Source organism: Astatotilapia calliptera, chromosome 1 (assembly GCF_900246225.1).
Source record: "Astatotilapia calliptera chromosome 1, fAstCal1.2, whole genome shotgun sequence".
Lineage (NCBI taxonomy): Eukaryota > Metazoa > Chordata > Actinopteri > Cichliformes > Cichlidae > Astatotilapia > Astatotilapia calliptera.
In genome coordinates, this window is record NC_039302.1 from 22,747,476 (window position 1) to 22,767,033 (window position 19,558).

A 19,558-nucleotide genomic window follows, 5' to 3' on the forward strand; every position below is an offset into this window, starting at 1 on the left:
ATGACCATCATCAGTGTTAAATCTAGCCTCCCAATCATTTACATGATGTGGTCTTTATTCTTATCTGATTTTGTTCTTCACAAGTACAAATATACACAAAATAGTCTGGTCAATAGATGGGTGGTACTATAAATAAAATAAAATAAAATAAAATAAAAGATAAAAAATAATGTAAAAAAAATATAACAGAAATGTAATTTTCAGCTGAATGTTTTGTCATACATTCGCAGGCGGTTTAGTTTTAATTTAAATCTATTTAACTTTTTTTTATACTGTCAAGCTAGGTTGATAATTCATTTGTTATATTGCATAAATTAACAAAGTACTTGAAATGCTAACCATTTGTTCCAGAAAACAGTTTTATATAAACAAAGGCACCCCTTCCCTCCCCCTTTTCCTTCCCCTTCCAAAGCTATAACATCAAAACATGTTACTGGTCATTTGCTATGTTGATCCTGGATGAACATTATTACGATGTTGCAGTCACAACACCAACATATAACACCAGCAATAACAGATACGTCTGATATCGCCTCATCAAGGTCAAGCTGCAGCTGTTCATGTCTGCATGTTTGTTTGGTGAGTGTGAGAGAGTGAAAAAGCTGTATTAACCTCTTTGACTGAACAATCTGCTCATGTATTAGAAACAGAACACATGTAAGGCGCTCCAAAATCGAAAACTGCTGTAAATCCTTCATTATTTGCCTTGGATGGCTGTCTAAATTACACTGGTAAGTCACTGAATGTGCAAAAATGAAGTAAAATAAGACATAACCAAATATTTTTTTATGTTAGTATCCTGTGCTATACTGAATACTAGCGTTTTGAAGCCATACTACAACAAATGTCCAAGGTGGGGAGTTTTGAATTATTTTTCTTTTTAAGTAACTAATGTTAGTGACAGGAATTAATCCTGTATGTCCCAAATCAGATCTGTGTAGATTCAGAGAGACTACACAGGGGCGATCGTGGCTCAAGAGTTGGGAGTTCGCTTTGTAATCGGAAGGTTGCCGGTTCGAGCCCCGGCTTGGACAGTCTCGGTCGTTGTGTCCTTGGGCAAGACACTTCACCCGTTGCCTACTGGTGGTAGTCAGAGGGCCCGGTGGCGCCAGTGTCTGGCAGCCTCGCCTCTGTCAGTGCGCCCCAGGGTGGCTGTGGCTACAATGTAGCTTGCCATCACCAGTGTGTGAATGGGTGGATGACTGGTTGTGTAAAAGCGCTTTGGGGTCCTTAGGGACTAGTAAAGCGCTATACAAATACAGGCCATTTACCATTACCCTGGGAACAGCATAAACAGTGTGCTGATAAAGGAAAGAAAGCCATATTGAGCAATAGATAATAAAATAAAAATGATACTGACGTATCCATCATTGTTCTTAATACTGATTTACACCCTAAATATATCCACTGAAACAGGAACACATAAAATAGCTCCTAACATCTACTGCAAGGCAACTTGGTATAACAGCCATGGGCTCCTGCAACTGCTGTTTTCATGTCACAAAGTCATACATAGACACACACACCAAAAGACAAGACCAAGTTAATTAAAATAGCAATTTTAATTAAAAAGGAATATAAAAGACTTCCATTTCAAATACTTCTGCATCAGATCAGCTTTAACATAGCTATATTAATAAATTCTCAAAATCTGTTTATACAAATTTTTTAATCTTTGAACCAGGAAGTCCCTTGAGATTAAAATCGTTTTTTTTTTCTTCTTAAGGGAGACCTGGAAAAAAAGATTCTGAAATCCATTCAGAGGAAAAGGAGGCTCTGTGAAACCCCTCAGGCCTTGCAATAATTTACAGGGACACAATGAGTGTGAGATCCTTATCAAAACTGCAGTTAAGTAGCTGACGTCATTTCACTCAAATTAATTAAATGTTCTAGATAAATAGAAATATTTTGTGAAGCCTGTGCTTCCACATATCTGTATTGCATTAAAAAAATATTATCACAATGTAGATGAAAAAAAAAACAAAAACAAATTCACATTGGGAGAACAGTCATTAGTTCAAACATGCAGATGTTTTTTGACATATTGTAAAACAGCAAAAAGATCTGCCTATGTTTACAAAAACAATGAAAATATGCAGTGAATATTAAAGGTATGCTGGAAGACCAGTGCATTAAATACACAGGGAGTATTTGTAAAAGTATTTTTTTTTTCAGTTACGTCAACATTACCATCAGACAAGTACAAGCAGTATTGCAGGTTTTCCTTCTGAAGGAGCAACAGCTGTATGAAGCTGCATGACTACACAAATCCGTCCATCTCTGTTTTATTACAGTTGACACTGTATAATAAAACATCTTCATGATCTTGCGCTCAGTGTCACTATACATGCTGTGTACAAAGCAGCTCTTCCTTCATTTTCATCTTGATAAAGCAGCAAAGTGGATAAAATATTTTAGAAAGCTTATTCATCACAAGATTTCAGTTATATTACAAAGAAGAATCAAATGTTTGGAACTAGGAGATCAAGAAGGTGGAACAAGAAAAATATTTAAGAAAAAAAAAATAAAGAAAAGACTATCCAAACAGACCAGGAAAAAAATAAATATAAAAGAGGAAAAAGGGAGGCTAATCGAGGAAAGTTAGTATTTTGTGATATTTGACAAATTGATACATCATAATTGCACAGTTTAGGTGTTAGCTGTTAATTGTCCTCTCACAGACGTGCACACGTGTTGCACTGAAAGCCTACTGCCGAGTACTCCCAGTTCGTGAGCTAAAAGAAAGAGAAAAGATATCTTTAAAAACAACAACAACAAAAAACCCAGCATAAAACTGCATCATGGACTGCAACAAAAGCACAAACATGCACGTACCCAGGATAAGGAGGAGGTGGGGCGTCATGCGGCCCATTTCTCGCGATTGCCTGTTCATAGGAAGGAAGCCCGGGTGGGTCATCGGAGGGAGGCACAGGGTGCAGGGAGACCTCCTCTAGCCTTCGCATTATTAGAGAAGCATTACTCCTCCTCTGGCGCACCCTAATGGAACTGTGAGGAGCATAGTGGTCATTCACTTGTGACGTACTTCAAGCTCAAAGTGCAAGTATCAAAGGTGAAAGTCATCTTTGTTCTTGTTATATAACCTACAGTTGGTGTAGCAAAAAGGGGTAACAGAAGAGCAGCACTATTTAAAACTCAATGAGTGCAAAGAAAAATACACATCCAGAGTACTTTGGACTCTTTCATAATCATGGTAAACTGAATGGGTTATTTCATTTATTTTTGGGTTATGAAAAATATTACAAGTTATTTCTATTTATTCTGCTTTCATCAGATTTGGGAAATGGACACATAATTTATGCATTGTTTTACTTTTTAGAAACAATGACTAAAGAAGAAAATAATTGGCAGAATAATGCTCATAAACAGGTGAAAAAGACATACTGGGACAGTGTCACAAATTCTTCTCACTCACCTTTCATGGCTTAAGTTACCCTTCCATCTGCGCTGACACAAAAGCCATACAACGATGCCAAAGATAACAATGGCCACTCCACCAGCAATGAGTCCCACCAAAAGAGCTACCACATCAACACGTGAAGAGCGGCCACCCTTGTCTATGAATCATCACAAAGCACAGAGGAAGTGTCAAACTTGTTTCATAATGGCAGTGCAAGTTATTACCAAGTAGACAACCATCATTTCATTTACATCTGATATATCTGATAGGTGAATAATAAAGGGTAGGTGGCATAGTTAACGTACATCAATACAAAGCTTTTGAGCGATCACCGGTATCTTGTGATGAAGCATTTCTAATGAGGGGGATTGATCTTTTCCTTGCAACCATTATGACGACATGACGGGATCAATGAATGACTTGGTGAGTAGAAAAAAATATATACAACATTTGAGTTATATTTGAGTTATATATACACAAATATATATAACTCAAATGTCATAACTTCTTTGAGCAACAATCAACTGTTAGCCCAGCACCTAATATAGGTACTTTTGGCTGGGTTGCTACAGTGGATGAAGCTGTGTGTTAGATTTGGAGCAGATCTCAGACTGGATCCCCTCCCTGACATAATCGTTCCAACTATTCCAGCTTCAAACTGACATAAGGATCATACTCGCATGTGACCTCCTGAGGGTGTTTTTGTACTGTATCCCCTCCCGACCTCAAACAGGGAATCTTTTCCATGTGAGGCCTAGCACTAATTTCTCACTCATCTGTAAACTGAATACAAAAATAGTCTAAATTACTAATTGGATGGAAAGAGAACTGATGAATTGGAATTCAGTTTGACTGATTTAACGTATATAATCTGTACTTTCACATTTACCATGCATTCATTGGTGTGTGGTGAAACAGGTTTTACACAAACAACAACAACTACAGTCAAGTCATAGTTTCATCAACAAACTTCCTGGATGACACATTTTATATAAACTTGAAGTATTTCTTATTCCCCCTCTTACCTGCAGTGTATTCCTTCCAAAATCTTTCCTGAAAAAACAAACCAACAAACAAAAAGATTAATCAACATGGCAATCCCTCTCAATTGTTAATTATTGATTCCACCCATCAGCATCACTTAACTGTATCTGGGATGTTTTCAAACACCTCCCTTGCTTCTTCGTAATTACAGACTTCTTCAATACACTCCCTTTCCAAGTTTCCAGGTACGAACATTTCAAAGTCAAACCGGTTAAACAGCAGGTGGCGACCCAGGAAAGAATTTGCGTGCCCCTCATCTACAAACACTGGGCGGATCCAAAGAGATTATTTCCAGGAAAGCTACAATATCGGGATGTATACAGGGTAACACGAACTTTTAAGAATCAAATTCTTAAAATAAAGTATAATAAAAATCTTACCTTGGTTTTGTGATTCTTCATTTTCGGAAGGTAACTGCCCCACAAAGGCCAGATCTCCACAGGTGAAAAATTGAAAAAGAACAAACAGATGAAGCAACATTGCCATGAGCGCACCTGCGCACTGACAATCGCGCGACATTAACTAAGAGTACAGAAGGCAGATGATAACCAACAGCGACCCTGCTTCTGGAAAATACTGTGTGCGCACTTTAACGACAAATCACAATATTTCCGTCCTCTACATTATGCTACATAAAGACGAACAGAGCTCAGCGTCAACAAAACGAAACCAGTCCAAAGGAGCGTCAGGTGTTCCAGGCTCGGCGCGGATGAGATCAGTCAGGAAACGTTCGGTGATATTCACAAACACCGGCTGAGCTTGCCGAGTTCCTCCGGCGAAAGAAAAAATGACAGCATTATTTGTAGTAAAAATACGATCATTTGAAGGATGAATTCGTCTGAAAGCAGATTAAGAAAGTTCCGGTTAAAAAAGGACTTGTTTACTCAAAATAGATGTGTCGTCAGCTACTCTCGCACTGCCTGCGCTGGCGAGCTATCTCTCACGTTTACCTGGGCAGACTCGACCAATCAATCACCTACCTGAACTGTATGACAAATATGTACAACAGTGAACGCTAGGTGGCAGCTGAAGCCGGGAAAGTTAACTTTACACAGCAAAGTATTGAAAAAGTTTTATATGACTCAGATAGGCTGTTACTCCACCCAATGAACAATGAAAAATAGTTTTCGGGACTTTTTTTCTTCTTCTCCTAAGCATCAACTGGCTGTTGATATGCGTTGCAAACAAACAAACAAACAAACAAAAAAAAACATTATTTGATCGCTTAAAAAGAAAAAAAATGCGATTGTATCCAATTTCATTAAAATCATCCAAGTGGTAAGGCACCTCCGCCTTAAAAATACCAGTCATGGCTCTGCTGTTATATATCTTTACATGTGTCGTATGAGCAATAAACACACATAAATGCGTTTGTGCGGCACAATCTCATAAAGATAGCTATTAAACACATTTGTCATACTTCCTTCTCACTCACATCTTGGATTAAGGAGTTCTCTCACATAAACTCTGATTTACGGGGGTCATTTTACTTTGTGACCTTTAAAAGGGACAAACGTATAAACTTTGCCCAGACATCTGAACTGCTTGAGTCTCACATGTTTACAGTGCTGTATCTTCACGTTTAATGGTTAGGTACAAATTACTGCTGTAACACAATGCTATCTTTTTGGATCTGTGCATCAGATCTCTTTTAAAAGCACTAAACTCTGTCTCAAGAGATCTCTCAGTACTGGTGACTACACTACAACACTAAACACAGGGCTTGTGTGGGAAGTGTTGTGTAATGGAGTCTGGAGTCATTTTTACAAAGAAGAGGCATGCGGGTTACATCAAATTTTTGCCCTTTCGAGTGCAAATAATAGTTGCTATAGAAACCTTAGAGACAAAACAAATAGGACTACATGAAGCACCAACAAAGTAATGGGAGGACACATTTAAAGAAGAAATTTTGTTTTGCTTCATTTTGTTTTTGGCTGGTAAAGCACATCCTATAATAGTGTTTATGCTTCACACTCTCCCATGTAAATATCTGTCTCAGAGCCTCTGGGCCTCTTACTCTGTGTTTATGTAAAGCAGAGATAGGATACAACAGAACATTATCTTGCAGCCTACTGGATGGTGCTAATTGAACAGCAGTGAGATCCTCTGTGCTGTACTAGGCTACATCTCTGGATACTGTCAGAGTCCCCAGAGGAATGTCAATCCAAAGAAAAGGTATGAAGGAAAATTAGATATTCCAGACTTTAGCTAATGTGTTATCTCAAAGAGCAAAGTCAAAAACAAGCCCTAAAGGACTTAAAAAGTCATCACTGCTTTTGTTACATGTTGAAGATCAGGGTCTGGCTGCTGGGCTGGCTTTGGCACTCAGCTTTAGGAACTCAAATCAACTGATTGTAGCACAGATGCTCAGGAAGAAAAAAATATGTTTATTTGATTTTTTTAATATGTTTTTTTCTTTCTATTTACCTGGCACACAGATAACTGAAGAACCATTTTTAACGACATAATTGTAACGCAATTACTAAATTTAGTAAAGTAATGCTTTGCATTACTGCGATGCTGGGAAATGTAATGTGATGTTACTGTAATACACGTTATAGCCCACACTGGTAGAGACTGAACTTGAACTTGACTTTTTTGTTTCTTTTACAGTTAGTAGTTCAGTGGGTCACATGGGGTTAGGGCCTTTCCAAAACAGCACAAGCTTGTTTTCTGTGGTGGAACTTCTAACATTGCTTAAAAATTGTGGCAAGCAGCCCACGAGCTTCTGAAACCACACAAACTAAATAAGTGGATTTTGTAAGGGAAAAGGAAACCACCGTGTATATTTTAAACAGTGCATTTTTTTTTAACAAATGTGTTTTTGTTTGTTTGTTTTATTTTATTTGAAACTGATTTCCAATAGCAATAATATACACGTGATGGAATAAAAAGAACAATGACTAAAGGGCTAAAAGATAAATGGACTCTTATAAAGTGCTTTTCTATTCTTCTGAGCACTCTAAACAACTTGCCTCACTCACACAAGCACTTGTTCTTTCCACTTGAAGTGCTTTCTATCCAACATTCACACACATTCATGCTGGATGACTGGAGAGCAACTTGGGGTTAGTATCTTGGCCAAAGATATTTGGTATGCAGACCGGAGAAACCAGTGATCGAACCACTAACCTTCTGAATCGTAGATATGAGAGTAAACCGATATCGTTCATATTTTTTGTCCACCTCTGATAACCTTCGCTGTAATGTGCAAAAGAGGCCGATTTAGCAGCTTAGCTCCCAAATGCAATATGAAGTAATTTGCTTTTCTTTACTGAAATATTAAAAACTGCAAGTGGTCATGCTGCTTGCATACCAACTATGGTAAATAGCACTTACATCTAAGAATCTCAAGACAAGTGTGAAACTGTTACTTAAATCCAGTGAGATAAATTAGATACAGGAAGGGGAAAGGACCACTACCCAGAACAATAGAAGTACCTGAGAAGTAACTGCTCACTGAAAATGGAGTATATGCTGAAAGAATGTAAGATATAAGAATTTGCACACATTCTGTTATTTTATCTGCTCTGTGCTCCACCTTGCGGGTGGCTATATTTCGGAGAAGGTGTTTTGTGATTTACGCCCTATGATAAGAACGGGGGATGCTGCTCCCTGTGGGCAGCTGGACAGAAGTGAGCAGTGAGCCATAGCAGACCTCTGGTATGACAGGAAAAAAAACAGTGTACTATAGCAAGAAATGTATACATCTGTGCCCATTTAATCTTAGTAAAACATTTTCTTAGCAAGACTTAAAGAGCTAATTTTACAGAATTAGAGGCAGTCCAATACAAAAAGTAAACAGCTGTAGGTTTAACTGTCAAAGAAAAAGCACTGTAGATTAGGGGGTGGAGATTCCAGGGTGCAATGTCAGTACTCTGCACTTTGTCAGTTTGTGCTGATTAAACCATAGCCCCTCAGGGAGATAACAGACCCCTTTTACACCTAATGCCTGGGCAATATATCATTAGATTTCACACATCCCAATGCTCTGGAGTGGTGCCTGAAACAGATTATTGTGCTAAATGATGGCAGTTTACTTTATATCAATGGGCGAGGCCACAGTAATCTAACAGCAAAACTTATTTTTAAACTTCTCAGATGCTCTCACACAATGCATCATGCTGACCACAGCTGAACAGTATATCTACTAACCCAAAGGGCAGCTTCAGATTTGCACAGGCACTGAATCAACCAGTGCCGTAAGTGTTAATATTACAGTATTGTAGCTCTGACCTCAGCAGACGGGGTCATTCTAAGTTCACACTGCCATTGTCACTTCTCTTGTGTTCACACACAAGTGACCCTCCTCTTGAGAGCCATTTTTCACCCCAAGCCTCAGCTCATCTGGTTTACCGCCATGCTTACCTTTAACTAAAACCAGATGTTGAGACCCACTAGAGGATGAGCCCCAATTAAAGTCACTGTACAGCTTGGTTAGATAATGATATGGGGTAGTTGTTTAAAAAGATTCATTACTGCACATTTATTACCCATTAATGGCACTTTAATGTACATAAATTAAGTTTGGTTTGAGCATTAATAAAACAACAACAAAAAAAAAGATTAAGACACGAAGAGCAACACAGTTGACTGTCGCTGTTCTTTTATTGGATGAATAAAAAACCGACCATTGCAGTCTGGGAATTTGTAAAGCACTAAGAACCAGTCTAAACAGTTGGGGTAAAGTGGGATTAAGCAGAAGGTGACAGGGCTTGCAGACTGGTCTTGACGGTTGCTAGATTGCCCTTCCAGGAGCTGAGGCTGTCGTACAGCTGCTGCCACTGCTGCTTGCCAAAGGTGCGGTGTGTGCTGTGGCTGAAGGGGTGGAGATAGAATTTTTTGTTTTAAAAATGACACAGGCCAAAGTCATACACAGAGCTCGATAAATGTGCTATGATAAGCTAATGACACTGCCATACAGACTTGTTTAAGACATGACTAAACACTCAAAAAGGAGGCAGGTTTGACTTTAAAAAACAAAAACAATTACATTTTCTGCAGCCTCCAGCATAACATAGATAAAAAAGCAACCCTAATCAAAGAAGATGAAAAAATAAAGCCTCACAAATGTGAGACCTTGAATATAAACCTGAAGTTTTGTAAATGAACAGAACTGCAGTTTTTTAAAGTTGTTTCACTTCTACTTTTGAAACCAGTGAGAAGACAACCAAGGTGATCAGAAAGTCTTGTCTTTAATAAAAAAAACAAAAAACAGAATAATATAACAACAGAATAATGACGCAATATGTTTAGAGAACAATGTATAATGACCACATACCTCACAACAACTTTTCGCTGTGTTTGGTCGATTTTGCAGTATACCATTTTGGTCCGAACAGCTAAAATGAAAAAGCAGGTAAGAGGTGATTAAAAGACAGCAAGAGTTCTGACATTACATCAACAGGTTTGTTGTCGAAAAAAATAAAATCAAGTGGTTGTTACAAAGAAAATGCTATTTAAGATTTCAAACCGACTTGATCCCAAATTGCTGTGACATAATACACCTGGAGGTAGGAATAACCTCACAAAAATGCAGCTGCAGTTGTATGGCAGGAAAAACCATTTGCTCTAAAGATTTAACACGTGACTGGTGGAAAACATAATAACCTTATAAAAGATTTAAATTTTATGTTTAAGTGGAAGGATTTTACACGGGGAAAGATTATTTTGTAACAAAGCAAAAACATGAACCTCATTTTTTCACCCAAATGAAATTATATTTTCAGTGATGGTTTTGATTGATAGATTGAAATCTGTCCAGTAGATTTATATAAAGCAGTGACGTAATGAGTACTGAAATTTTTTTTTGCTTATCTTATTTCTTTGCTGAATAATAAAATGCAAAATTGGGACTAAACCAGAAAAAAAATGCATTTTAATAGGCTACTCTGCTTACTGATGAACAAACAATGAACTGGTCTTGTATGATTCATTAGAATCGCTTCACATCATGTTCAATCACTTTCCTTTGGGAAAGAGAGGAACGTGGCAAGAATTGTTCATACCGTCAATGACAAAAGCCTCAACGTCATCGGCTCCAATCTGCAGTTCCTGCTGCATGGTGTCAAAGGAGATCTCCTTGAATTCCACCGCCATGCCCATGAATGTCAGCAGACGCATCTTGGCCATGTTTTGCTCATGAGACAGGCCTGGAAAGCAACGTGCAGGGATCATTAAGCACAAAACAGTCACAGTCAATTAGTCTTGACTCAGGGAGTTTCCCTGTGTTAATTGTTTCTAGATTTAGGAGACTGCAGTAAGGGAATCTACTCATTAACACAAACATCACTCCACAGGGTCTGTTTTGAGAGTCCATCCTACACAAGCTTTTAATTACACTTAAACCTTTAGTAGTGAGACGATAACAACGTGAACGCACTTTTCTGTAGTGCTGACACAGCACAAGATTGTGTGAGAAACACTAGCTCCTCAAAGCACAAACGATGCTCAGCTACATGTAAACTTTAAAAGAAAATCTCATCCGTGCATTTCTATTACATATAATTAATAATCTATACACTTTTTTTTTACCTTGTCTTCTGGTTTCTGTTTGCATTTCCATGTGTCATGTGTATAACAGCTCACATTATGGCTACTTACCAAGAGAATCAATGAAGTCTTTGTTATTCTGGTAAAATTTGACATATGCTGCCAATTTGGCGCTCACAAAGATGGTTAATAGCTGAAAAAGAAGAGGGAGAAGAGGGTCAAATGCCACTGTATGATGTACAATCAGCTTGATTGTTGTTTTGTTCACACAGGCTAAAAGTTGTTAGACTTATCTACGTCAGATTGCTGAAAACTGTAGACGCACCCTGAATAATTTTTTGTCATAGACTGAATGCACTCAAGTAGAAATGTTCTAGATTCCTCAAGTGAATCACTCAAACTTAATAACCAGTCTCATGTGTGACGTGGATTGTACTGTCATGACACAACATTATAAAAATAAATGCTTTATGTGCTTTGTGGAGTATGAAAGGCACTGAAAGGCAAATTGTGATGAGGGTTATTGGGGCAGATGTTTCCATTTATATACAAATATCCATCCATCCATATTCTTCTGCTTATCTGCAGCCGGGTCGTGGCGGAAGAAGCCTAATAAATAAATAATTATAAATGCTCTATGCAATCTCTAGCACTTACGTCATGGATGAGTTCCCCCTCCAAGAAGCGAACAGGTTTCAGGGTGAGCAGGTGGTCAAACAGGAAAGTGTTGGGATCTTTGAGAGCACGGACGATACATCTAAGAGACGGCAGACAGATGCGTTAATGTACTGCTGAGGAGGACAATGCTGAAGTGTAATCTCAAGCGTTCAACAAGTTCTACAAGCTTACCTGTGGGCATCAACGCGTGCTTGTGAAGCATTGTCTTCTGTGTAACTTCCAAGTAGCTCAACCATCACTTTTGCTGCAGCTTCGCTATAAAATAAATAATTATATTGTTGAAAATGCTTCTACTGAGATATTCTATGCAGAACATTTTCATACACTCTTATGTCTAAATTTTATCTTGTCCTTTTTCTTTTCTCTTGAAGTAATCCGTACACAAAGAAACCCTATGTGGATTTACCTTTTCTTGCAGTCAACAAGTGCTTCGTATACCAGCCTCAAAAGTGTGTGCTTCTTCTCTGTGTTCAGGTTCCAGTCAACAATCCACTTGCGCACCTGATTATGGGCACAAATACATATGATACATTAATTACAAAGGGCAAAAAGAAAATGCAGAAATATTGGTTTACTAGCTCAGTAAACCAAGGCACTGCATTATAACACCAGCAGTGTTTTTGGCCAGTCATACGGATTAATCACCATGAACGTATATACCTGATCAAGTTCAGTGGGGATGAAGGATATGGCGTTACAGGTGGCGGCCACTTTGATGAGGCTGCAGAAGACTGTGTACCTCACGGGAGTGTTCTCATCCATGCCATGGAACAAGTTACTCAGCCTGTGACACCAGAAAGTAAAAGAGATTACATATTTGCAAATAAATAAGCAACCTCTTATTTTGATAGTTTTCAGGGAAAGGACTCGATGGGACTAACAGCTGCATTCTGAGGGAGGGTCTCTCTCCTTCACGGAACTTCACAAGCTTCTCACATAGGCTTTCAATGAGAGCCTCCTGCTTGTCTGTCTCCAGGATCAACAGCAGAGACACGATGCTGTTCATCACGCTCTCAACATCTGTGGAGAGAGAGAGGGGGCCATGAGCATTAAGACACTGTTGCACAATTTTAGGGCATTAATTGTCAAACAAACATTTAACAAGACAGCAAATTTAACCAGACAAGTTAACTTAACCCTCTGCATCCCACAACAAACATGGACAGGACACACCTGGACGGGAGGTGTGTTTCCACTACTGTTTATGTACAAAAGTGTTTTTATAGACAAAGTATATGAAGTGGCTCTAATGTTGTCAGACTCTGACACTCAGCAAATGAACACTCATGCAATGTGAGAATGTAATCAAACTGTTTATCAGAGTGTGACTTTTAAGACACTCGAGCCTAAAATTATGTTGTAACCAGATGGTGTTGTTATACCCAGCTTGTTGTCCCCAAGATGGGATGGTCTGACAACAAGGAACTCTGATAATATCCTGAAAGAAATTACACGTTTTATGCATGTTCTTGTGCATTCGAGTCCTGCCTTCAGTTCAGGAGGTGAAGCCTGAGGTAAGGATGAAGAGGATGAACTAATCAAAAAGGAGCAGCAATTTTCTTCATCGCCTACCTTTATCATCGTCTCTAAGGCAGACATCGCACGCCTCGATGATCTGAGCCAGATCTACATGAAGACCGCCTTCAGCGTTCTCCTCTGAGATTTCAGCTCCTTTAGATTTAATATAGGCTCTCAGCTCTGAAGCCTGCAGTACAAAATACATTTATATTAAAAATAATACATAAAATACACAGTAAATACAGAGCATTTCAACATTTAAGAGAACGAAAAGTGGCAAATTACGTGCTCGCATCAGAGTGGACATTATATTTAAGAAAAAGGTATGGACGACTTTATTTATCTATACTCTTACATCTCTTTTTTTGTGGCTGACTAAAATATGGACTGTAGATATATAGTGGACAGAAACAAGCAACTGTTTGAGTGAAGGTATTATCCTTTCTATATCCAGTCTATTGAATCGTGTGTGTAGAATTTTTACGCCTTTGTTTGTTTAGATGTGCGGCAAAACAGCTAGCAACATTAGCTATTATTAAACCCCAAAAGAAACTTACGACACGCTAAACCCCAACCACGATGATCTTAAAAATATACCTATTAAATTACCTACAAGAAAATGTGGATGACAGGATATTTAACATATTTGCTTAAAATGTTTTACCACGCATATCCTAACAATAAGCGTGCAGATATCAGCTGCTACGACCGACAGTTAGCATTTTAGCTAGCGAGCATGCTAAGTTTTTTGATTGGGTATCATTTAGCGACTCATCCGCGACAATATAACGCTTATATCTACTCCACGAGTTATTGTAAACGTAGATTGTACCTGATCTTCTTCCGTTATGTCGATAAATGCTGGTACGCTCATTTTCTTGTGATTTTGTGAGCCTAGATGATGAAATCCACGCTCGCACCACTACAGAGCTCTGACCGGAAAAGAACAAGCGACAAAATTCTTCTTCCGGGTCATGTTTTGTTAAAGCCACAGTAGCCTTAACCGAAGGCTGTTGGTTGGCGCTTGTGTAATACCCGAAGTACGTCTGTCCTTATTGCTACTTTTAAATACGCCGAGGATTAATCTAATGGACACGAATTAGACTATAATCTGATTCCTGTCCATGATGGTTTATATATTGTGAAAACTGCTAAATTGTATTTGTCATGACTTCCTCTGACTTCCATTGCCTCTAATTTATGTATTCCTCTCCTTTCCTGGAGGATTATCCCTGGATGTCTTGGATGAGAGGTGAACCTGAACCCTGTGAAAGGTTATCTGATTTAGCTGTAGTCCATCTTTGCAGACCACCATGGAAGGCCTGGCCAAGAGCTCTCCAAAGTAGGAAACACCGCCAGTGTCAAAGGGCAGTGTTCTTCACCATACACCCGCTGACCTATGGGTGCACGTGTTGGGCCCCTATACCGTGCGGGATCCTGTGTATTGTTACAATGGCAGGTTACTTGGTGATTGAGGTGAAGAGGGTAAGTGCAGCAGGAGGTCACCCTGAAACTATGGAGTCGAGTTACTGACATCTAAGTACAGGGTGACGACACTGGAGTCTTATTAAACTCCAAGCTCCAACATTCACCTCATCTGCCATCAGGATCTGTGTATTTTTCACAAAATCGGAAACTATGGAAACCCATGACACTGCATCATCACTGGCTGGTAGTCAGTTATTTCTCATAGCACTTACAGAAAGGGAACTTAAATCTGTTGCATCGAGGATAAATAGCTCAAAATAGTGGACTGGGGGGAAATGGCTGAAGAAGCGTTTCATCATATTGCTCGTATGATGCGTCATCTTGTTGGGAAGGCAAGTGCCTGGTACGATATCCCAGCTTCAAGATCTCCCTGCCCTTGTGAGCTGTCATGGCAAAGAATTTATAGCCATTTCTCTACAAGTGTGCTTGTGTAACACCGAGGCTTTCATTATCTGATTAACAGCTGTTGTCAAGTGCCTGGTGTATTTCAAGTCCAGAATAAGAGTTTTGTGTGCTTTGAAGCTCCAGGTGCATGTGAGACATTGTTTTTGTCTTCTTTAAAAGGTATTTAAAGTGTCATGGAATGTTATGATGCTTAATAGTCTTTATCATATTTGTCGAACAGTGCTCTGAAAATAGCACTGAAATTGGAGCGCAATAAACCTTTTAACTCAGAGGAGCCCGTACCTGGTACATGTATTAAACTGGGATTTAGTCTGTCTTATATCATTAAAAATCTAAACTGGCATAGATGACTTTAGAGGAAAGAAAATAGGCTAGCAGCAGATTTCACCCTTTTTTCAGGTACTGACACTGATGTGTCTTAGTGTGTATTTTTTCCTCTCTTTTATTCATTTGTTTGTTTTTGTTGGCAGAATTTGTGAAAGGCTAGTTGTAATTCTGCTTTTGTCAAGCATTGTTCCCGTATAAGGTTGTGAAATAATGGTAGACATTGCCAAAGATTTTTCATTAAAATCTTCTCTTCTCTTGTGTTATGGTAAATTCCAATTCTCCTTTGTGTGTACGTGTGTGTGTCTGTGTTACAGTAGGTTGTTATTTTTCTCGGGGTAACAGAAAGTGATAGTTTTCATGTGTTTATCTTGTAACTATTACTTCTTTCTTTTTTTTAAAGACTGCATTGTAGCTATAGAAAAACTTCAAAAATGACTAAAATGCAAATAAGAACTTTAGGTGTTGGTTCATGCTCCATCTTTAATATTCCTCAACCCACAGTATATGTCTGCTAAAGCTAATTGGAAACAATATTTATTGTTAAATGTCTGCACTGACTTCATCCCTATTTGCATGAAGGAAAATTGCACACGCTTTCATGCTAAACTGCTGGCGAATTGCCTGCTCAGCCTCCTCAAAGATAAATGACTGTGTCATAATAGCTGGTTGAGCCCAGGTGTCTGTTTTCTCCCTGTCGGCCAGCCAAGTGATGAGTATCCATGTAAACCAGTCTCATGGTTGTCATCCAACATGGCTGCCTACCTTCCACCCACTAATTGTCTGGTTCCCACAGTTCTGCCTGCTTTCACAGTCTCCAAAAGATCCCCTTGCTCAGACTCATCTATCAGCCAGTGACCTTGTCAGAGAGCGTCGCATGAGTAACTTCCCTATTTCTCTAGGTGGAGCAAATTGCTTGTTAATTACTTATAAGCTGACCCATCCTCCCTTAAAAAAGGTAAAAACACATACAGTTAACAAATAAAACATTAAAGTCAAAGTCTTAAGTATGAATAAGTCTAAGGCCAAAGTGTTGCATGGCATATAAAATCCTATGGGGCCAATCTGATGGGCTTTTGTTGTTCATAAATGCAGGCAAGAAATGTATAATAAATCACTTTGATGATGACCTCTGGGTTTTTATTTATTTATTTCACAATAACCAGTTTACTAGCACAGAAACTAGTAAACTGGTTATTTTATTTTATTTACCTTTTCTGCTCCGTACTGAAGTTATTTTGGTTTGAAAGTTGTCTTTAATCCTCTTTAAATAGTTTTTTAAAAAGTCCTGAGGCTAAAAAAGTGCTGATTAGGTTAAATTCAACATAATTGTAAGGGCAACTGGTAATTGTGGTTAAGTCTACAGGAAATGGATATACAATAAGCCTGTGTAATGTCCTTTGCAGTTTTGTGTGTTTCATTTTCACGCTCTGAATACATGTTTGATGAGCAGTCTCATCAAGCTGAATGCCTGTTTATTCTTGTGATCACTTATCTCCTCTTCAAGCAGATAATCAATCATGCACTGCAGCTAATGTCACACCTTTGCACTTGTGAAAATTTTTTTTTAGTCCACATAGAATTTCTGGTGATCGGCTGTGTTGTGTACACCTTCTAGATGGGTGAAAAAAAGTCTTTAGATCACCAGAAAAAAAAATCAAATACCATTGTTATCTTACCGCTGTTATCTCACACAATGCTCCGCTTTATATCACACTGAGGATCACAGCAATCAATCAGTGTGAGTTTGCATTTGTGGTTTTGAGTTATCTGAAGTTGCTAATCCCTCAATGTGGAATTTGTGTGCTCTGTTTCAACCTAATGGCATCAGCAGGGAATAAAAGCTGCTGTTTTACAGGAACTCTAGCGTTCCTGTCTAGATAGATTGAGTCACTACACTAGAACTGTGGCTCTGTCGATGATGGAATGGCCTCTTGTCATCAGAGAGTGTTTATATTACACACTCTCACAGGCTAGTAGGGGCAATAAGAGTTTAAAAGTCACAGACACAGTCAAAAAAAAAAATCTAATGTGTTTCCACCAGGGATACATTGTGCAATGTCTGGCGCGAAGCTATAGATGCCAGAGCTCAGAAATACTAATTAGAGGCATGTTCAACTACGTGACCCTGTAACTGCAAGATTCTGTTTAGACTGTTTCATCAGTGCTGATAAATGCAATGGTGAAGACAGAGAACAGACAACTGTTAAAACTTTCTCAGTAATGAATGTAACTGACAAAAAAAAGCAGAATTGTGTTTTTTTCTTTTTCCAGAAATTATTTAGGGTTTTCAGTTCAATTCAATTCAGCTTTATTTAGATCTTACCAAATCATAACAACAGAGTCGGGGCAAGGTGCTTTATACTGTACGGGAAAGATCCTACAGTATTCTGGGGTGGCTGTAGCTCAGGTCAGCCACTAATCAGAAGGTCGGTGGTTCGATCCCAGGCTGCCTCCTGGCTGCATGCCAAATATCCTTGGGCAAGATACTAACCCCGTGTTTGCCTACTGGTGGTGGTCAGAGGGCCTGGTGGCGCCTGTGTCCGGCAGCCTCGCCTCTGTCAGTGCGCCCCAGGGCAGCTGTGGCTACAATGTAGCTTGCCATCGCCAGTGTGTGAATGTGTGTGTGAATGGGTGAATGACTGAATGTAGTGTAAAGCGCTTTGGGTTCCTATGGACTAGAAAAGCGCTATACAAATGCAGGCCATTCTGGATAAAACCACAACCATCAATCAGCCCCCCTGTGAGAAGCACTTTGTGACAGTGGGAAAGAAAAAATCTCTTTTAAGAGGAAGGAACATCTAGCAAACTGGTTGGGTAGAAGGTGGGGGAGGGGCTGAAAGAGAAAAGAAAAGAGGACAGGGAGACAGGACAATACACGGAGTAATGAAGTAAGAAGACAAGTGAATGGCATCCGGCAGTGCTATACAAAGACTTGGGAATGGAAAAATTGAGTGGTGAAGATGTGTTGTTTACATCACAGTGTATCACAGTGTTGAAACAAACAAACTTAGGTTGTTGTTGTTTTCTTTTAACAGACTTATTTTCCAGGCCAAACAAAGATCGTGTCATGAACTAGCTGTGTGCAGGCAGATGAGGACCCAAATGCAAAACTCACGGAGACAAAGGCTGAACTCAAAATCTCTGCTTTATTGCAGGCTTCACAAAGAAACAGAACTAAACTGGGAATGCTAAATCGAGGGAACACAGGGAAGGGAACACAGAGAAGGGAAGAGACGTTGACGACGCGACACTGAACTGAAGGAGATGTGGACATAAATGCACAGAGGGTTAACGAGGGAAGTGGGAGCACACGGGGAACACAGGTGACACTGATAACCATAACAAGACACGGCAGGAGCAAACACAACACTGACGGGAGACCATCAAAGTAAAACAGGAAGCACACAGAGGCAGACCAGGGGGAGAGAGAGAGCACGGGGAGAGCACAGACATAACGGGCTGGGGAAGACAAGGAATAAAACACAAGGAGGGGAAACGAGGCCTCACAGATACACAGAGGGGGCACACAGGGGGTAAAGTCACGAGGGGAAATCAAATAAGCAACATCTTAACAGAACAACCTAGGAACCATGGCATAAATAAAGAACAAAATACAAAAACAAAAAGCTTTATTATGTGTTTGTATCAGGACTGAGAAAATTGCAGCAAATCAGTATTTCCTTACAACCATGTGTCAGAGTTCACGGTCTCATTTTGTGCTGATTGCAGTAACTTGTATATTTTCCCATCACTGTTCGCATATCTCATAGTTATCCTGTAAACATTTCCTCACCTACCTTCAGAATGAGCCTCGAGGGTATGACAACAGTCTCTAACCGCTACAGATATCTTAAAATGTTTTCTGATGACTGTGTAAGCCTCAGCCACAGCTGCTAGGGTGCGACCGCGTGGAAGAGGTTGTGAATTACTGTAAAGAACCGATAAAGACTGACCTTGATCTTGACACACACCCATCTGCTAGGATGAGACATCACTGAGGAAAACTCACTAGTGCGGCACTGACATATGAAATGAGTGTAAAATAATAATTTACACTTTCCTCAGAATTAAAAGTTGGTTTCTTAACTTCTATAAATAATAATAATAATAATTATTATTATTATTCTCATTTCAGATTGCGGGTTAATGATGATGATGATGCGTCATATGCTTATGCTTGTACTTATA

The 19,558-nt window shown here is 39.1% G+C and overlaps 2 protein-coding genes across 3 annotated transcripts; both read right to left on the bottom strand.

Annotated features, from left to right (window-relative positions):
• Positions 1-1,543: 1,543 nt before the first annotated feature.
• Positions 1,544-5,428, bottom strand: prrg4 (proline rich Gla (G-carboxyglutamic acid) 4 (transmembrane)). Of its 2 annotated transcripts, XM_026170135.1 has the most exons (7): positions 5,413-5,427; positions 4,843-5,300; positions 4,565-4,728; positions 4,444-4,471; positions 3,434-3,575; positions 2,836-3,006; positions 1,544-2,735 (listed from the first exon to the last, which is right to left on the bottom strand). In XM_026170135.1, the coding sequence occupies exons 2-7, from the start codon at positions 4,979-4,981 to the stop codon at positions 2,708-2,710; spliced, it is 672 nt and encodes a 223-aa protein (XP_026025920.1). In that variant the 5' UTR covers positions 4,982-5,300; positions 5,413-5,427; the 3' UTR covers positions 1,544-2,707. The 2 variants fall into 2 exon arrangements, with proteins under 2 accessions (XP_026025920.1, XP_026025912.1); XM_026170127.1 differs by having other exon boundaries at positions 4,843-5,428.
• Positions 5,429-9,051: 3,623 nt separating this feature from the next.
• eif3m (eukaryotic translation initiation factor 3, subunit M) lies at positions 9,052-14,105 on the bottom strand. The gene is made up of 11 exons (XM_026170148.1): positions 13,983-14,105; positions 13,205-13,337; positions 12,514-12,652; positions 12,293-12,416; positions 12,039-12,133; positions 11,804-11,887; positions 11,612-11,711; positions 11,066-11,147; positions 10,471-10,614; positions 9,744-9,804; positions 9,052-9,280 (listed from the first exon to the last, which is right to left on the bottom strand). Exons 1-11 carry the CDS (start codon positions 14,022-14,024, stop codon positions 9,157-9,159), a joined length of 1,128 nt encoding a protein of 375 aa, XP_026025933.1. The 5' UTR covers positions 14,025-14,105; the 3' UTR covers positions 9,052-9,156.
• Between the last annotated feature and the right edge of the window lie 5,453 nt (positions 14,106-19,558).

What these genes read in the sequence shown, in the direction of transcription:
- prrg4 (XM_026170127.1), bottom strand. Translation starts at nt 4,981, where the DNA reads ATGTCGCGCGATTGTCAGTGCGCAGGTGCGCTCATGGCAATGTTGCTT. An exon ending in TTGAAAACATCCCAGATACA is followed by an intron (nt 4,472 to 4,564) that starts GTTAAGTGATGC and finishes TTGTTTTTTCAG; the next exon opens with GAAAGATTTTGGAAGGAATA. An exon ending in CCACCTCCTCCTTATCCTGG is followed by an intron (nt 2,736 to 2,835) that starts GTACGTGCATGT and finishes TCTTTCTTTTAG; the next exon opens with CTCACGAACTGGGAGTACTC.
- eif3m (XM_026170148.1), bottom strand. Translation starts at nt 14,024, where the DNA reads ATGAGCGTACCAGCATTTATCGACATAACGGAAGAAGATCAG. An exon ending in CCTTAGAGACGATGATAAAG is followed by an intron (nt 12,653 to 13,204) that starts GTAGGCGATGAA and finishes CTCTCTCCACAG; the next exon opens with ATGTTGAGAGCGTGATGAAC. An exon ending in TGAGGCTTTTGTCATTGACG is followed by an intron (nt 9,805 to 10,470) that starts GTATGAACAATT and finishes TTTTCATTTTAG; the next exon opens with CTGTTCGGACCAAAATGGTA.